Source organism: Phasianus colchicus, chromosome Z, assembly GCF_987193195.1.
Source record: "Phasianus colchicus chromosome Z, bPhaCol1.hap1.1, whole genome shotgun sequence".
Lineage (NCBI taxonomy): Eukaryota > Metazoa > Chordata > Aves > Galliformes > Phasianidae > Phasianus > Phasianus colchicus.
Window position 1 is genome coordinate 3,274,343 of NC_143476.1, and position 16,937 is coordinate 3,291,279.

The 16,937-nt window shown below is 54.3% G+C and overlaps 2 protein-coding genes across 3 annotated transcripts; both read right to left on the reverse strand.

The window, feature by feature from the left end:
* Window positions 1–1,441: 1,441 nt before the first annotated feature.
* LOC116241264 (maestro heat-like repeat-containing protein family member 2B) lies at window positions 1,442–12,310 on the reverse strand. Of its 2 annotated transcripts, XM_090131812.1 has the most exons (28): window positions 12,156–12,310; window positions 11,922–12,020; window positions 11,611–11,762; window positions 11,109–11,252; window positions 10,483–10,575; window positions 10,130–10,199; window positions 9,901–10,014; window positions 9,742–9,815; window positions 9,304–9,423; window positions 9,051–9,158; window positions 8,703–8,862; window positions 8,555–8,595; window positions 8,177–8,318; window positions 7,576–7,628; window positions 7,136–7,243; window positions 6,707–6,832; window positions 6,403–6,525; window positions 6,113–6,268; window positions 5,773–5,895; window positions 5,408–5,487; window positions 4,929–5,064; window positions 4,720–4,812; window positions 4,246–4,341; window positions 3,946–4,069; window positions 3,657–3,766; window positions 3,129–3,281; window positions 2,718–2,872; window positions 1,442–2,574 (listed from the first exon to the last, which is right to left on the reverse strand). In XM_090131812.1, exons 1-28 carry the CDS (start codon window positions 12,298–12,300, stop codon window positions 2,523–2,525), a joined length of 3,150 nt encoding a protein of 1,049 aa, XP_089987938.1. In that variant the 5' UTR covers window positions 12,301–12,310; the 3' UTR covers window positions 1,442–2,522. The 2 variants fall into 2 exon arrangements, with proteins under 2 accessions (XP_089987938.1, XP_089987939.1); XM_090131813.1 differs by lacking the exons at window positions 1,442–2,574; window positions 2,718–2,872 and having other exon boundaries at window positions 2,880–3,281.
* A 22-nt stretch (window positions 12,311–12,332) lies between these two features.
* Window positions 12,333–13,192, reverse strand: LOC149912235 (uncharacterized). The gene is made up of 3 exons (XM_090130957.1): window positions 13,128–13,192; window positions 12,737–12,858; window positions 12,333–12,578 (listed from the first exon to the last, which is right to left on the reverse strand). The coding sequence occupies exons 1-3, from the start codon at window positions 13,150–13,152 to the stop codon at window positions 12,333–12,335; spliced, it is 393 nt and encodes a 130-aa protein (XP_089987083.1). The 5' UTR covers window positions 13,153–13,192.
* Between the last annotated feature and the right edge of the window lie 3,745 nt (window positions 13,193–16,937).

A 16,937-nucleotide genomic window follows, 5' to 3' on the forward strand; every position in this document is an offset into this window, starting at 1 on the left:
AATTAGTGCTAATGGCATGAAGGACTGTAAGGATGGAAAGGCTGGTGTTTGCCATGGGCAGGGAAACACATCTGGTTTTCATGTTCTCTTTGTTTTTGACTTCCACAGGCCAACAGGAAGCCTGGTTCCATTGGCCGTCTGCAAATTGTCTGTCACTTGGGAATTCACACGTTCTTATGGACCTTGAAAAACCACCTGACAGTTGGCCAATGTTTCAAACTAGAGAATCACAGACTGAAGAAGCACTCAGGTTTCAGAAGGTCCTACTCAGGTTTCACTTTGTGCCTCTCCTCCAGGCTGCATGACATCTATGGAATATTACCAGAGAGGGAAATAAATAATGTTGTGGATTAACTCAAAATTTAAGTGTTCCTGATATCTCCTCATAAGATGCCCATAATCAGTCAGCAAGTCCTGCAGTACTCCAGAAGAAACACTGCAGTTCATTTAATTCAGCCAATTATTCCGTGCACTCTGTTGCTACCAGGCTACTTGGTCCTCTACAGCTGCTGGTCTTCTGAAAAACATCAGTGTTTGGTTATTCATTTGGAAGCTCGATGTTACATCCTGTAATCTCTCTAGATTTCTCCATGAGAATATGTAGAAATCTGTAAAGCTCTGAAGTCTGGTCTGGACGATCAAGTAGTGAGCTGGACTGTGAACCAGCTAAAGGAAAGAAGCCAGAGAGTTTTGGTCAGTGGAACAGAGTGAGTCTAGTTGCTGATGACACAAAACTGTGAGTGGCTGACATGCCTGAAGGCTGTGCTGCCACCCAGCAAGACCTAGACAGGCTGGTGAGTTTGGCAGGGAGAAACGTAATGAAATATAACAAGGGCAAGTGCAGAGACTTGCGTCTGGGTAAGAACAGCACCCCAGGTACCAGAATAGGTTGGGGACTGACCTGTTGGAGAGCAGTGTAGGAGAAAGAGACTTGGGGGTCCCAGTGAACAGTGGGCTGACCGTGAGCCAGCATTGTGCCCTTGTGGCCAAGAAGACCGATGGCATCCTGGGGCAGACTAGAAGGGCTGTGATTAGCAGGTCGAAAGAGGTTCTCCTTCCCTTCTACTCTGCCCAGGTGACCAGAACTGGAGTATTGTGTCCAGTTCTGGGCCTCTCCGTTCACAAGAAGGACAGGGAACTGCTTGAGAGAGTCCAGTGCAGAACTTCTTTACGGTGGGGGCGACAGAACACTGGAACAGGCTGCCCAGAGAGGCTGGGGGGACTCCTTCTCTGGAGACATTCAAAACCTGTGTGGATGCGTTCCTGTATGACCTGATCTAGGTGTTCCTGCTAGGGCAGGGGGATTGGACTAGATGATCATACAGGGTTCCTTCCAATCCCCAACATTCGGTGATTCTGTGATTCCGTAACTGGTGTGGAGAAGAGATAGCAGCTATTAAAATGAAGACTTGGTAAAAAAAAACCCTTTTCACATCTTAGCCAGGATTCTGGTATTTAATTTATTTAAATAAATAATACATTTTTAAGCTCATCTTTTCTCTTCTCTTCCTCTTCTATCCTCTTCTCTCCACTTCTCTCCTCTTCCTCTTCTCTCCACTTCCCCTTCCTTTTCTCTTCTCTCCTCTTCTCTCCTCTCCTCTTCCTCTCCTTTTCTCTTCCTCTCTTCTTCCTCTCCTCTTCCTCTTCCTCTTCTCTCCTCTTCCTCTTCTCCTCCTCTTCTCTCCTTTTCCTCTTCTCTCCTCTTCCTCCTCTCCTCCTCCTTTTCTCTTCCTTCTCTCCTCTTCCTCTTCCTTTTCTCCACTCCTCTTCCTCTTCTCTCCTCTCCTCTTCCTCTCCTCTTCTCTCCTCCTCCTCTTCTCTCGTCTTCTTCCCTCCCCTTCCCCTTCTCTCCTCTTCCTCTTCTCCTCTCCTCTCTTTCCTCTTCCCTTCTCCTCTTCCCTTCTCCTCTTCCCTTCCCTTCTCTTCCATTCCCTTCTTCCCTTCTCTTCCCTTCCCTTCCCCTCCTTTTCCTTCCCTTCTCCCTTTCCTTCTTCCCTCCCCTCTCCTTCTGCCCCCTCCCCTCTCCCCAATCTCCCCTCCCTTCTCCTCTTCTCCTCTCCTTTTAAATTTCCCTTTTTCATTCCCTTTCCCTCTCCTCTCCTCTTCCCTCCTCTCCTCTCCTCTCTTTCCTCTTCCCCTTCCCTTCCTCACTTTTTTCCTCCCTTCTCCCTTCCCTTCTTACCTTCCTCTCCCCACCCACTCCCCTCACCCATTCCCCCTGCTTGTCCCCTCCCCTCCTCTCCTCTCAAATTTCCCTTTTGATTCCCTTTTTCATTTCCCTTTCCCCTTCCCTTGCCTTCCCTTGCCTTCCCCTCCATTTCCTTCCGCTCCGTTTCCTTTCATTTTTCCTTTCATTTTTTCCTTTCCTTTCCTTTTTTGTTTCTTTCCCTTTCCTTTCTTTTCCTTTCCTTTTTCATTTCTTTTCCTATCTTTCTCTTTCTTTCCCTTTCTTTCCCTTTCCTCTTCCCATCTTTTCTTTCCTTTTCTTTTCTCTTTTTCTTTTTGCCTTTCTCTTCTTTGGTCTACTGGCTCCACCGTCGAAGACAGAACTCTCTCATTCTTCTCCACGTCTCACTAGAAAAAGGAGAGTCTCAAGTTGTGAGTGAGTTCTTTTCACCTCAAACAGACTTTGAGAGGGAAAAAGAAAAGCCGCTTTGTCCCGGGATCCCCAGCTACAAGTTTGACCGCAGCAACAGCAAAGGCAGGAGAGCAGATACCTGTCTGTGGGCCCAAGCAGCCGACGGAAGTTGTCGATCACGACTTCTGCGTGACAGCGGGTGAGGATGATCACCGCCTGGCACAGGAAGGGCACGACTGCGCTCTGCTGCGTGGATGATGCGCAGCTGCGCAGGATGTACAGGATTAGTGGAACCTGAAAGAGGAAGGGGAGAAGGAACAACTTGCTGCATCCTTGACTCTGCAGGGAGTGACCGTGGACATTCAGCGCAGGAGCAGTGCCCGCTCCCTTGACATGCTGTCAAGGCCTAAGCCTAAATGTCACACCAGCCCCCCTGTCTAAGCCCTGGCTCTGCACTCAGGCTGTGCTTCTTTCGCACAAGAAGCAAATGGCACAAGGCATCATGCAACAGCCAGAAAAAGTCCAAGACACATGGAAGAAAGTCTCTTACGTCCCGACAGATGTCCTTTCTGCACATCTGCAGAAAGGTGATCATCCACTTCCCAGCAGCACGCACGCGCATTCCTTTGGCTTTCTTGAATGCCTCCTTGATGGCCATCATGAAGTCGACGGCGCGTTCCACGGGGAAGTTTCTGCAGACCATCTGCAGAGAAACGAGAAGCAGGAGAGATCCCATCACTGCTCTGCGGCAGCTCTTCAAAACATAAAGCAGTCTGGAGGGCACTCAGGCAGCCATCACAACATTCCTGCTGTCCGTACCCTGCTATTTTTACGGAAGGCAGTTGAGCCTTCTCTCAGCTTCTCCACCCATGGCGTCTGCTTACATGCAAAGCCTACCTCCCAGCAGCCACAGTCACACATGCAAACAAACACACACAGTCAACATACACACAAATGCACATCATACAGTCAGCTCCTTGCACTGGGCACCTGAAGGCCAGACATAGCTGGGGGCAGCTTAGGGTCATGCAGAAGCCTATGCACTGAGATCCCACCGCCCCTTTTTGGGCCCACTTACCCTTGCGATTTTGGATGAGGTCTGGAACTGCAAGGTGGTGCTGCAGGCATGCAGCCCCTCGCACAGGCTCCTGATGTCTCCCATCTCGATGACTGTGTCGGTCTCCTTGGCTGGAAAGAGCACGGAGAGAAAAGGAAAGTCATGCTTCTGGAAACAGAACTGCTTTCCTTGGGGCAGAGACAGAGGATGGGGTGGGGACGAGAAGAGAGCTGCGCACAGTGCCTCTCCCTCCTGTAAACAGGGCCTAGGGGAGGAGAGAAGAGGGCTGGTGCACACCCATTCTACTTGCCTTGGATTTGGAGAAGGGAGCTCAGACAGGAGACAGCCAACTGGCGGGATGCGGGCATGGGGTCGCACGTCAGAGGCGCCAGCAATCCCACCAGGGAGCCAAAGTGCTTGCAGGCATCTCCTCTCTGCAGGGGCAAGAGGCAGGAAAAAAGCTGTAGGCAGCCCCAGCTCTCACTAGCTACTTCCAGCTGTGCCTTCCCCACACACGGTGGCACAGCATGCACAGCTGGGCGGAGCTCGCCTTCCAGTTCAGGGGCTCTGGGGAGGGAGCAGGGGGCATGCAGTGGGGCTCTTTACTCACTGGAAGCTCTTCAGAAGCAGCCAGCAGCTGGGAGCAGGTCTGCAGGGCCCTCTTGCGCTCCCACACATCGTCTGAGGTGATTGATTTCTGCAGGACCTGGGGCAAGGCATCTGTCTCACTGCGGACATCTTTTCTTTCCTGCCACCCCTCTCCCTGTCCCTCCTTTTCCAGCACTTTTCCTCAGGACCTGCTGCCCAGTGGCTCCATGCAGCCCTTCCCCTTCCCCCCCCCCCCGCACAGCTGTCCCTGCTCTCTGCAGATGTTCCTGCCTCCTAAACCGGGAGCTGTGACCTGCCAGGGCTGGCTCCTTCCTTTCCCACTGCAGGGCCCATTTCTCTGCCCGTTTCTGAGCTCACAGCGAGCTGGCATATCAGCAGGAGATTCATCCCCCGCTGACCATCCTCTCATTCGCCAGATCTCTGTCCCTGCCATCCACAGGCATCACACTTTCTCCCTTGCCCCACATGTACTCACTTGGACTATGTTCTGGAAGAAGTCACAGCTGGGCTCTGTCTCGAGCAGGACCACCATGAGCCGGCCCAGAGCGTTCAACGATGTTTGCTGAAGCTGAAAGCAGAAGAGGAGATTGAGGTGTGGCATCACGGCTGCTGCCAGAGCATAGGCTGTGTGTGCTGAGGTAGGGCTCCTGCTGAGAGGTGGCCGGGAAAGTTACGGCAGGTTACCTGCAGGTACTGCGCTGCGTGCTGTGACTTCCTGATCTTCAGCATCATCTCTGCTGAAGGGTGTGTCACGATGTTCTTGCAGCACAGAGTCAACATTTCACGCATGTCCTTGTTTCCAAAAGTGGGCTTCAGCTTGCTGACAGGAGGAAAAAAGGAAGAGAAAGCAGAAAGGGCCTTTAGCAGCGCTCTCCAGACTGGTTCAGACAACATCCAAGGTTCTCCTAATCAACAGCTACAAAGTAAACACCCCCAGCGCATGCTGCTGTGCACCGTCTTCAGTTCCAGCAGTGCCTGCCTCCTCCCTGGCAGCAGTGAACCACCTCCCTCTCTGAAGGGAAGGAGACCCCTTCTCTTCCCCGCCACGGGACGGGAGCACCAGGGCCATTCTCTCCTCACCCCCTGCCCCCTCCAGGCCTTTGGAGCTACCCAGAAGGTGGAGCACCATCCTGTTTTGCAATCCCAGAGGCTCGCGCCCTTACCTCAACTGCTCCAGGGCCAGAACCACCTTGAGGGGCACTGGGGAGACAGGGGCACCCAAGTAATACTTCTTCAGCAAGTCCTGCAAGTCCCAGAGAGACACCGTCAAAGCGGGCAAGAAGCACGCGAGAGCTGTTCCACCCAGCCCAGAGACAGACACAACTGCCACGCGCCAGCCCCATCACTCCCACATTTCCCACTGCAGGATGCAGCAGCTCCACAGCTGCTGGATCTAGCCCGCTGCACAGCTGCTGCCTGCCAGCACCTGAGGCTCCCACCAGCTGGAGACGTGTGTGCCTCCAGGGAAGCGAGCCTCGTGGCACAGCCCAAAACTCCACTGCAGGCAGCTCTGGCTCTAGGCACTCACCATCAGGATCTCCAGCAGCTTGCCCTTCAAGGAGGGGTTAAGGCTGGCGGAATCACCCACGGTTTGGAAGGCAGAGCTGGAGTCGGTGATGCTCTGCACCAGTGCAAGGTTGTTCCGCAAGTCCTGAGGCCCAAGAGAGAAAAACATTCTGTGAACTGCGGGAAGGGCCGAGGGCTGCAAAAGGGACACGTGGGGGCGATGCTAAGGGAAGGCTTGGGTCTTCATCTGGGCACAAACCGTTCCCCAGGGGACCTTCAGAAAGAGAAGGCCCATCTCAGCATCTCCCCAGAGGAGGGGCTGCGGCTGGGCACAGACACCCTGGCACGTTTCAAGCTCTCACCTGGCAGCTGCAGCTGTACAGCAGCAGGATGTTGCCCACAATGTCTACCTCCAGGCGGGCGAGCAGCTGCTCCTTGCTGGCACGCAGTGCCAAGCTGCCATAGGCGAGCATGAGAGCGCTGCGTGTGGCATGAGCTCTCGTGCTGTCCAGCTCCATCTGTGTGGGGAGAAGTGCTTTGAGACCTTGCTCAGCGGCCCCCAGTGCCCAACAGTGCAGCTGGGCTCCCAAGGCAGGAGCTGCTGTGAAAATAAGGCAGAAGAAAGCCAAGGTGGAAACCCGTAATGCTTTACCTTCTTGCTCCTGGCAGTCCTTCCATTCCGGCCCTTGCACAGCCTGGACGAAAACATGATGAGTGTGTCCAGGACTGGGTGGAAGTTGCCCTCAGCAGCATGGCTGACAAGAGAGATCATTCCCTGCACAAAAGAACAAGGGGCAGTTGGCGCAGGCGTGACCTTACTGGTGCAGCCAAGCACAGTGGCTGGGCCAGTCCTCGCCTGAGGGAAACGGCAGCAGTGAGGAGATCAGAAAGGTCCGGAGCAGGGCTAGAAGACAGACTGGGGACGCTCACAGAAGCTGCAGGAGGGCAGAGCTCACCTGGGCCTCAGAGGGCTCCTCCGCGTTTGCTTCCGTCAGATGTTGCAGCAGCTTCTCTTGGACGTGAATGTGGAGGACTGCCTTACAGGCTCCCAGCACTGTCCCCAGCGCCTTGTACAGGAAAGGCTGCATGGGAAGGGAAGGGAAGGGACGGAAAAGGAAGTCAGAATCTGAGATGTAGCAGCAGCCTGGCCTGTTGGCAGAGGACCAGGTGGGAAGGGAGCACCCACGCTCCCTGGGAGTCGCTGAGAGCAGCCGCAGGCCGAGCTTTAGCCGGTCCCCGGGCAGCTTGCAGGGAAAGGCCCTCTGGGGGACGTGGGCTGGGGAAGCAGCATGAGCGGGACGAGTGGGCAGAGCACCAGCCGCAGCCCCAGCCCCAGTTGGACACCTGCAGCTGCACCGCTGGGTAGAGCCCGGGGGAAAACCCACCTTTTCTGCAGAGCTGCTGGCAGAGCTGCCCAGCCAGCGGCTCAGCTCACAGCTCAGGCCCTTTGTCCAGGCGTCATCCTCCATCGTCTCCAGAGAAGCCCTCAGGAACTGTTGGAGAACAGAAGAAGCCAATGTTCCCTTGCCCTTTGCCTCTTCCCCCATTTCCAAGTTGCTGCAGCCTTCTGGGGAGAGGTGTCTGGAAGAGCAGGCCCTCTCTCAGCTGCCCCCAGCATCCCCTCCATTAAAGCCACCTGCAGCTCTTCTCCTAAGAGCCGCCTTGGGCTTGGGACGAATGGGAAGAGGCAGTGCTGCAAAGGCATGCGGCCGCTCTGCAGCAGCATTTTAGAGGTTGTTCCTGTCCTGCAGGGGCTCATATGAGAGCAGGTCACCTTTAGGCAGGCAAGCACTGCTCTGCACCACGCCTCCTGGCAATGCTGTACCTTTAGTAGATGGTGCTCCCACTCTGCAGTGTCCGGGAAGCTCTCCGATTTCCCTGCACAGCAATAGGAAGCAAAAGACCTTTGCTTGGGATCAAGCCACAAAGGAGCTGCCGCAAACCTGGTTTGGCCTGGGCACTGGGCAAAGCTGGGACCTGCGCCCCCTCCACAATGACCTGTCCCTCCCCACAAACACTTTCCCAGTAGGAGCACAGAACTGCTCCAGGACTGCTGCCTGAGGGGAGGTGAAGGGCCCATCCATCTCCTGGAATGGGTAGACCCCAGGGGAAAAGGTCCCTGGGCCTCAGTGCCGTATCCCTGAAATGGGAACTGCAGTAGAGCAAGCAGTGGGCCACACGTTGTATTTTCATCCCTCCCCTTCCTTTCCCTTCCCCTCCCTTCCCTTCCCTTCCTTTCCCTTCCCCTCCCTTCCCTTCCCTTCCTTTCCCTTCCCCTCCCTTCCCTTCCCTTTCCTTACCCACCCGTCCCCTCCCCTCCCTTCCCTTCCCCTCCCCTTCCTTCCCCTCCCCTCCCCTCCCCTCCGCTCCGCTCCCCTCCCCTTCCCTTCCCTTCTTCCGCCTCCCCCTGTCCACCAGCACTTTACCTTCAAGGCACTGCAGCAGCAGGGGAATCTCAGCTGCCCACATGGCCCCCACAGCTCTGTGGATCCTGCTGTGGAGGTTTCGCATGAGCAGCAAGGCAGCAGCTTGGAGTTCGCTGCCTGCAAAAGGGCTCCCTGCCACCACCTGAGCGAGAGCAAGGAGAAGCAGGGTCACTTCTGCAGCAAGAGCAGCGGCTTCTCCCAGGAGGGAAGCAGCTCGGCTCTGCCCTGGCGGGCAAGGAGCAACCAACAACTTTTCCCATGGTGCTGCGAGCCTGGGAAGAGAATGGCAGCCCCGGGGCTCAGGTGGACACTGGCGCTCTCGGCCATGCTGCTTCCTCCTCGGGGCTTGTGACACCGGCCCCTGGAGCATCTACTCACCAACAGGCGCACCAGCAGCGTCTGGGGAGTCAGCAGGGGGCCTGCGGGGAGAAAGGTGTGCTGAGTGCCCTGCCACATGTCCCTCCGCTGTCCCTTCTGGGTGCTAATACGGGTCAGCAGAGCTCCCTGGGGGAGTTTCTGCTCCTACCTTGAAACACGGAGCTGAGGAAGTGTGGATCCAGCTCTCCTACCTCCCGCGCTGCCAGGTCCTCTCTCTCAGCCAGGCTTTGGATGCAGCGGGAGATCGGGATCAGCATGCCCGTGTACTGAGCTGGAACCACATAGAGCAGCAGCCGCGGCCACAGGAGCTGTAGGGAACGAAGCAGTTGAGCGTGTCAGCATTCCTGCCTCCGCTCAGAGATGAAGAGGACTCTGTGAATTTCCCTGAGTTTTGTGTGCTTCAGAGCACGCTGGAGGAGAGACCTGGGGTGTTGCAATGGGACAAGGAACACGTGGTGCGAAGGCGAGGAGCGGCAGCAGGGCAGATGTGACTTACTTTGGTCATCCCTCTCACTGAGAAATCCAGCGATCCCAGGATGCTCATGCACTGCTCTTGCAGAGCTCCTTCTTCCTGGGCCTCCTGGGCAGAAAGGACTCCAGCTGCCTGCACAACATTGTTGTTGAAACACCAGTCACTCTCAGTTCTCAGGAGCCTCTCAGCTGGCTCAGGTGTGGTCCCACTGGTGCTTCTGTGCCAGCCTTTGAGCAGCAAAGGCCTTCCAAAAGAAGATGCAGCCCCCTGTCCTTACCCTTCTTCCCGTGCTGCGGCTGAACTCATTGAAGATATGCCCCACTACGTCCCAGGATGAGCAGCTCTGGGCATCGGTGCTGAGCAGGTCCCCGATGAAACGCAGAATGGCCTTCCTCACCTGCCAGGGGTCAGTTATGGGTTTGATTTTCCAGGTCAGAAGGCAAAGGGAAGCTACGTGCTCATTGGGACAGCCCTTTGGGCACGAGCAGAGACAGCAAGAGCAGAGGACAAGCCTTGGCTCTTGAGGTGAGGGCCAGGCTGTAGCACCAGGCGGTGCGCCTTCCAAGTGCAGCACAGGGACCTGCCTGCTCCACTCTGCCTGCTCTCCCCACAGGAGCCATTGCAACCCCGTGGTCAATGCCCCAGCACCTGTCTAGTCACCCCAGCCCTGCCCGTCACCACTCCGACAGAGCTTTCTTTTCCCAAAGCAGCTCACCTGGATCCTGGGGTCGCTGCACACGCACTGCAAAGCCTCTGCGACCTGGGGCAGCTTCTCCGTCATCACAGGCTCTGCAAGAGATGTGCAGAAGCATGCATGGAGACACAACCCTGATGGCAAAAGGGATCCCTGGAAATAGCGACCCATGGTACTGACCATCAGAGCAAGCTAGAGCACTGAGCAGACCCAGGGCTGCCACGCGTCCAGCCTCCCTCTCATCGCCCAGCTGCAACCGCAGAAACAGGACTGCTTCCTCTGGGCAGATCCGGGCTGCAGAGAGAAAATCCCGTGCTGTGTTAGCAAGAAACACATGCCCATTCCTGAGGTTGGCGAGAAAGGTTTTGGCCAGGGCACTGCCAAGCATTGCCAAAGCTCCTCTCCTTACCCTGCAGCAGGATGCAGCGGGTCAGCTCTGTGCTATCAGCCTCGCTGTGCTGCCTGGTGTCATCAGAGAGCTGTGGGAACAAGGTCCGTTTTAGAAAATCGCATCAGCATTGAGGACAGGAAAGAAACTGTGCTGCCAGCTCTCGTCTCCCTTGGCACTCTCAGGGAGAGGACATGCAGACAAAACCCGGCCTGCCCCACAGCATCCCTGGGGGCACACGCATGGCTCTGGAGGAGCCTCAGGCATGCAGGAGCTACAGCTGAGCACCTGGTCAGAGGCTCAGAGCTCTGCAGTCCTCCTGAGACTTGGACAAGAGGGAAACTGCTGTGGGTGCAAGGATAGGCTCCCCTTACCTGGTAGAACATGGCACTGGTAATGGCCAGAAACTTGTCCTTGGGGATGACGGTCTGAACTCCCTCTAAGGCCTCCAGGAAGATAGTGAGGCTCTGTAAGAGACCAGGAGAGGAAAAAAGCGCTGGAGCCACATCTAGCCACTTGGGAGCGGAGAAACTGTTTTCCAATGGTTTCTCCACTGGGGGAAGCTCCTGCACACTGTTTGGCATTCTTGTTTGTCCCCCAACTCTCAGCAGCACCCAAAGTCTCTCTGCTTTCAACCGAGCCCTGTTGGCATCGTTTGCAAGCATTTCCCACCCAGCATCCCTCTTCTCCCTCATCAGATGCAACTAAACGTGGTCTGCCTGGTTGTTAGCACAGAGCTCCTCAGGCACTCAGAGCCCCACGGTGGTGGTTGTGAAGCCTCCCATCCCCAGAAGATGGGCCCCACTGACTCCTGGCTCCCTCCTGGTTCCTGTCCCCATTGTTCTTCCCTTGACGGAAGAGCTCAGGAAGCCTCAGACCTCCCTTGATCACCTGTTCCTTCTTTCTCCAAGGGTTCCCCACCTCCTCCCCGCATCCCCCTGACCCCTCGTGGCATTTGCATGGGCCCCACATCCACGCTGAGCCCTGCACAACATCTCACCTTGGTCACTCTGCAGATGTCTTGGACCTCCTGATACGGGCGCACGAGCCAGAGGAGCTGCTCCCAGACGTGCTCTCGGTGCAGCTCCTCTTGCAGGAGGACAGCCATCATGGCAGTCACAGCCCCAAAGACAGCCTGTTTGTCCTGGAGAGGGATGGCAGAGGCCCGGCATCAAAGACTGAAGGTCTGCCCTTCCGACAGAGAGGGCTTTCTCTTTTCCTTCCCCTTCCCCATACCCCCTTGCCCAGCAGGAGATGAGCTCGCTCTGGACAGCAGGGAGACTTTCCCCACACCCTCGTCCCCAGCACTCCCTGCCACAGTGCTGTGACATGCAGCTGCTTCCTGGCACGGAGATGCAGCCCTGAGCGCAGTTTGGGGCCCTTTGCAGAGCCAGCCCACTCCCTCTCATCACCCCTCTGCTCTCAGCCCACTGGGCACAGACAGAGCTGCTGACACGGAGGTCCCTGCTGCCATCCTGGGCTGGGAATGCAGCAGTGCTCACCTCTTCCTCCTTGCAGTCCTGCCAGTTTGTCAGCACGGAGAAGAAGAGCAGGTGCAGATTCTCGTAGATTTGTTCTTTCTGCACGGCAGGCCGGGGGCATTGCTTTCCAGAGCAGAAGTGAACCCGGACTCCTTCTGACCATTGTTTCACAACTGAGAAAACAAAATGAAACAAGAAAATAAACGAAGAATTAATTTTAAAAGAAAAAACAAAAAAAACCAAACCAACAAGAGAAAAGGGAGCCTGTGAGAGTCTGCAGGGCAGGATGCAAGGGCTGTCCTGAGACCCCCTGCTCTGGAGCCAGCACTCACCAGCACAAGCGAGGCGCAGGGTCCGGCCACTCCTCACCTGGCCCACCACACTGCGCAGGCCAGCCAGCATCAGCCACGTGAAGGGGATGCACTGTGGAGCTGCAGAGGAGAAGGAGAGGTCCACAGTCAGAGCCCTGGCAGCAACAGAGGAGGGGGCGAAGCCCTGCATCCCCCAGAGAGGAAAGACCCCTTTCCCCACTTGTCATAGGTGTAGGGTGGCTGAGAGCACTCTACCGTAGATGCCGAACAGTTTGCTGAGGGTGATGAGCACGAAATCCTTGGATACCTCCCCGATGGCCTTCAGCTGGCCCTGGAGCTCAGCCATCACCAAGCTGAAATGCATCCGGGCCAGAGCCACCAGGACGTTGCTGGCAGCCATCCTCACGTTGTCCCTGACACCCTGAAAAGGAGTCACTGGTGACACACCGTCCAGGAGACTGCCTGAGACCCTGGGAAGGGCTGAGCCACCGCCGTCCACCAGCACAACACCAGCACGGGCAGCGGCTCCCTTTGCCTTTGGCTGTAACCCCTCACCTGGGCTGCCGTCAGGTCCCGGGACACCTCTGCCAGCAGCCGGTTCACCACTCCGCACGGCGGACGGCTGTCGTCTTCCCACAGGGCGCCCTCCAGCTCGCGGTACACCTGTGCTCGATCACCCTGGGGACAGGGACCAGTCATGCTTTGCTTTGCCCTTGCTCTCGGGGAGCCGCCCACTGCCACCCATCACCGTGCCGGTGTGGTGCCGCGGCCCGGCACCCACAGGACCACGGCACTGCGCCACGGCAAGGATTCACGGCCGGACGTCCCCAGCTCACCTCCCGGTCTTGCAGGCGCTGTTGCAGCACAGTCACAGCGGAGACAGGGACAGGGCTCGGCACCCTGCTTCTCTCCCTGCGACGCGTACGTCTGGGCACGCAGCCCACACAGGCAAAGAGACCTGGAAGCAAAGAGCGGAGCAGCTGCCGCCGGTGTCGCTCGGAGCCAGGGCCGAGCATCCGGCCGGCTCTGGGAGGAACGCTCCTCCAGCCCCACGGTTGGCGGGGACGGGGGAGGGAGCTTTCCCCTTGCTGGGGTGCCGGGGAAACCACGGCGGGCAGCTGCGCTCAGCAGAGCGAGGACGGTGCTGCCGGCGCGGCCTGAACTGACTCTGGAGGCACACGTGCGCTCGGGCGGCGTCACGGCGTGCGGAGAGGTGGAGGGACTCACCTCGAAGGGCTCTCAGCCGCTCCATGACAGCAGGAAATCTCCAGGTAGACGCAACGCTCTCTCTGGTTCCGCTTCCTGCGGGTCCCACAAGCGGACTGAGCCACCGCTCCCACCGCTGCCACGAGGGCGCACGAGGTACCACTGTGACATCACAGCGCAGTGTCACCTCACAGGGAATGGCTGGGGACCAGGCAGCACGCAGGGCAGCCCTGCAGGCCCCCAAACACAGCACGTTCTGTGATGCACTCGGCTCTGGGGTTCCGGTTCCATGCGGAATTCCTTCCATGAAGTTGTAATAAAGACATTTTACTGGCTTAATAAATAGGACCTGAACTGGTAAAGTACTTCACGATGGCTTAATTTTAAGATTTAGGTCTCAGAAGGAGCCCTTGGTTACCAAACCCCAGCAGTTTAGCAATACTGGTGCACCAGCACATTAGCACTATCCTAATGGATACCACGGTTACTGTAGAAATTCCCTGTCTCACTGTAGAAACTAAAACATACTCCTGGATGATTACAATAGTTTTCTGTCCATTCTGATGCTCTGAAACAATAAATGTGCATAGCTCAATTACATTTGATGCCTAGAATGTCAGCAATCAACATAGTTTAATAACTTTTCTAAGAGTGAAGGGATTTTCACTATTTTTGAAAAGAATCCATAATTGCACACTCACTCGTGCAAAATGAGTTCATCTTGTTAGAGAGTGGTTCTTACTGGAATGAAATGCGCCGTGCTAAGTAAACAGCTACAGTCAGATTGGCACAAAACCCAAACACATTCCAAGGATAAATGTTTATAACAAATAAAATGAAATGAACACATCTTATGAGTGCTTTTAGAAACGTGCTCCTGTTACTCGTTACAAAACAAATGGCTGCAACATACTTAAAGTGAAGGAAAACACCAAACAAATAAGGCAGGAACAGGCTCAAAGTGAATGCGTTGTCAAATGAGCAAGAAGAAAAACTATGAAAAATCAGGCATGCTTCAGCAGGAAGGTATTTGTGAAGAAAATGCTGCCAAATATAAGGCACGTATTTATTCTGTGCTGAGTAACTGAAGAGCCGCATCTACTTCACGGAGATGTGCTGCCAGAGCTGCACAGTCAGCACAGAGTTTGAAAGCAGAATGCATGTCTCTGAAGACAGGTATGCAAAGCCATAAAACCAATGGCTGAATGATGCAGAACAGCATCTCTAAAAGCATCTCACCTTTCTGGAATGGCTGCTGTTCCTATGTGATATGGGTTCTTTCAAACTGCACGTCAGACCTGACACCTCTGTGTGAGCTCCCAACCCAGTTCTGAAAGACAACACTGAACATTTTGGGTGGGCTTTGGCTTGCAATGTGTACTTTCTCTCTGTGAGCTAAGCCCCCATTATGCTCTTCATAGATGTAACCAAAACAACTGCAGCCTGAAGAGGAGTTCAGCTCATCCTATCTCTGGATAGCTAAACATCTCACAGGCTCCATAGGCTGCACTGCTGTATAGGCAAATGGATACAGTGAAATAAAGGAGACTGCTTAACAGAATTGGAAACTCCACTGCACTGCCTTTTATTACTTGGTCTTATCATTATGTCTGTTTGGTAAAGAGGAGCTGTATCTTTAGGAAGCCTCGACCTGGTCCAGTTGAAACGTGTAATTCCCAGAGGCTCATCAGAACAACACATCATGGTACAAGGTGATGTAAATGTCCAGCTGAACCCAGCCCCAAAGCTTTCTCTGCAGGAATTTGATGTTGGTGTGGAGCTGCGACAGCCAACTCACAGCCCATGAAAGGACATCTTGTTAATGCTCCAGAAGAGGGGAAAGATAAATAGCTCTCTAAGTTCTGTACTTCATATACCAGCCACAGTTACGGCTCTTCATAAATATTTTCAGAGAGACATCAATCAGAAATGCCACTTTATTTCTTCCCACACCTGAACCTGTGAGGTTTTATTTTGGGAAATTAAATCTACCTACTGCACACAGACAGACTGTTCCCTGGATACCACGGAATGAACGCAGTAAAGTGATCTCTGGGCTGTGCCAGGGCTGGGAACGCTCTCCGACGTGTGCATCCTCTTGCCCTTACAGGACAGAAGAGCCTGAAACGCTGGAAGGCAAACTGAACAGCTCTGAATATTTGACAGCCACCTTTGTTCGTATCTCACCCTTCTGCAGTGTTGATCTTACAGGCACTGGGCATGAAGTACGAATTGCAGAACACAGGTTTCCTCTTCCTCCATTCAGCATGTGCTGTGCTGCAGAGCTACCGAATCTTTCCATCTGTCGGCCGGGTCAGATATATTGTAAAAGGTTTCTTGGGCTTGGCTACAAATGTTGCCCTGATCTGTTGGACTCGTCCATCAGTACAAGTGCTTACAAAGCACACGGAGGATACGAGGCCTTGCAGAAATTGAGTAAATCATACGAGGAACAAACATCAGAGCTGCAGCAGCACACAAAATAGGAGACGTTTCACCATGGGCAATTTGTTTAGCAACTCCTCCATCATCCTTCAATTTCAGACAACAATCAGAGTCACTCAGTTTGCCACCCGGTGACTCTTCAGGAGTGGTGACTCCAGTGATACATGAGAGCCCTCAGTACAAAGCATCAGAGGTAATCCCAGAGACACACACATCTCTCACCAAAACTTAGGCACTTTCCAACAGCGAGGAGTTCTGTATACCTATAGGTTTTAACGACTCTGGAAGCCCCCTAACTACAGCAGTGTTCTCTCAGGATCAGCGGGCATCATCAGAGGTGATTCATGCTGTGGCTGCAGCTTTCTATCACACATCACACAAATAAGACATCTCCACTTTTCATGCTGGCGATGCTGTCACTCATTTTTCAATGCAATGAAAGACCTACACCAAGGGAGGAGGGGGTGCACGTATTCAAAAGCTCAGGCAACTCCTTACCTCCCCCCAGGGAGGCACACAACACTGATTAAACAAATGCAAATGCTCCAGTCACTCTTCCCTTTCTCTGAGGGAAGCACACAAACGCTTCCAATTTCACACTGAAGTTAGAGATACTTAAATCATCAAATGCAGAGAGGTCTTCCCAAGGAGGCACACACACACACACACACACGTATTCAAAATTAGCCATCCACTTCCCTTACCAATGGAAAAGAGCCTGCATTCCATGCTGATAAATATCTGCGTGGCCATCCAGAATGCAGGTTGCTTTTCATGTCAGTGCTGTCACTGCTGGAATGCACCACCCACCACCTCAGCTGTGCTGACATGCACTGTTTGGTCTCTACAAACATGCAGCAAGCATCAGTGAAAGTCAATGGGTCCACTTTTTTCTGCACGGAGGAATTCAGTGACACACCTTTGCATCATATGCACTGAGATGTCAGACACCATTTCTCAGACTGCCATCTGTCACACGGCAGCAAAATGTAACAATATTGGTTGGAAGGTTCAACCTTTGCTGCCATACCCCAACGTCCACCTCTGATATCATGGGCCAAAATAATACAATAGGAGGCATTAGTTCTGAAGCAGCCCTCGTATAGTCATTTTACTGTTTGATTTGGAAAGTCTTATGTTGTCTTCGTGTCACCTTACCATCATCAAAAAATCATAGAAGGCTCAGGTGAGAAGGGACCCTAAAGATCATCGAGCTCCAGCTCCCCTGCCACAGGGTTGCCAGCCACTGTCTCAAGCTACCCAGGATCCTATCCAGCCTGGCTGTCTAAATAAAAAATCCTTCCAAACATCTGACCTAATCTCTCCGCTTTGTACTCACATTTGGGACTGCCTCCAGCCAAGTGTAACACCTTGCACTTGGCCATG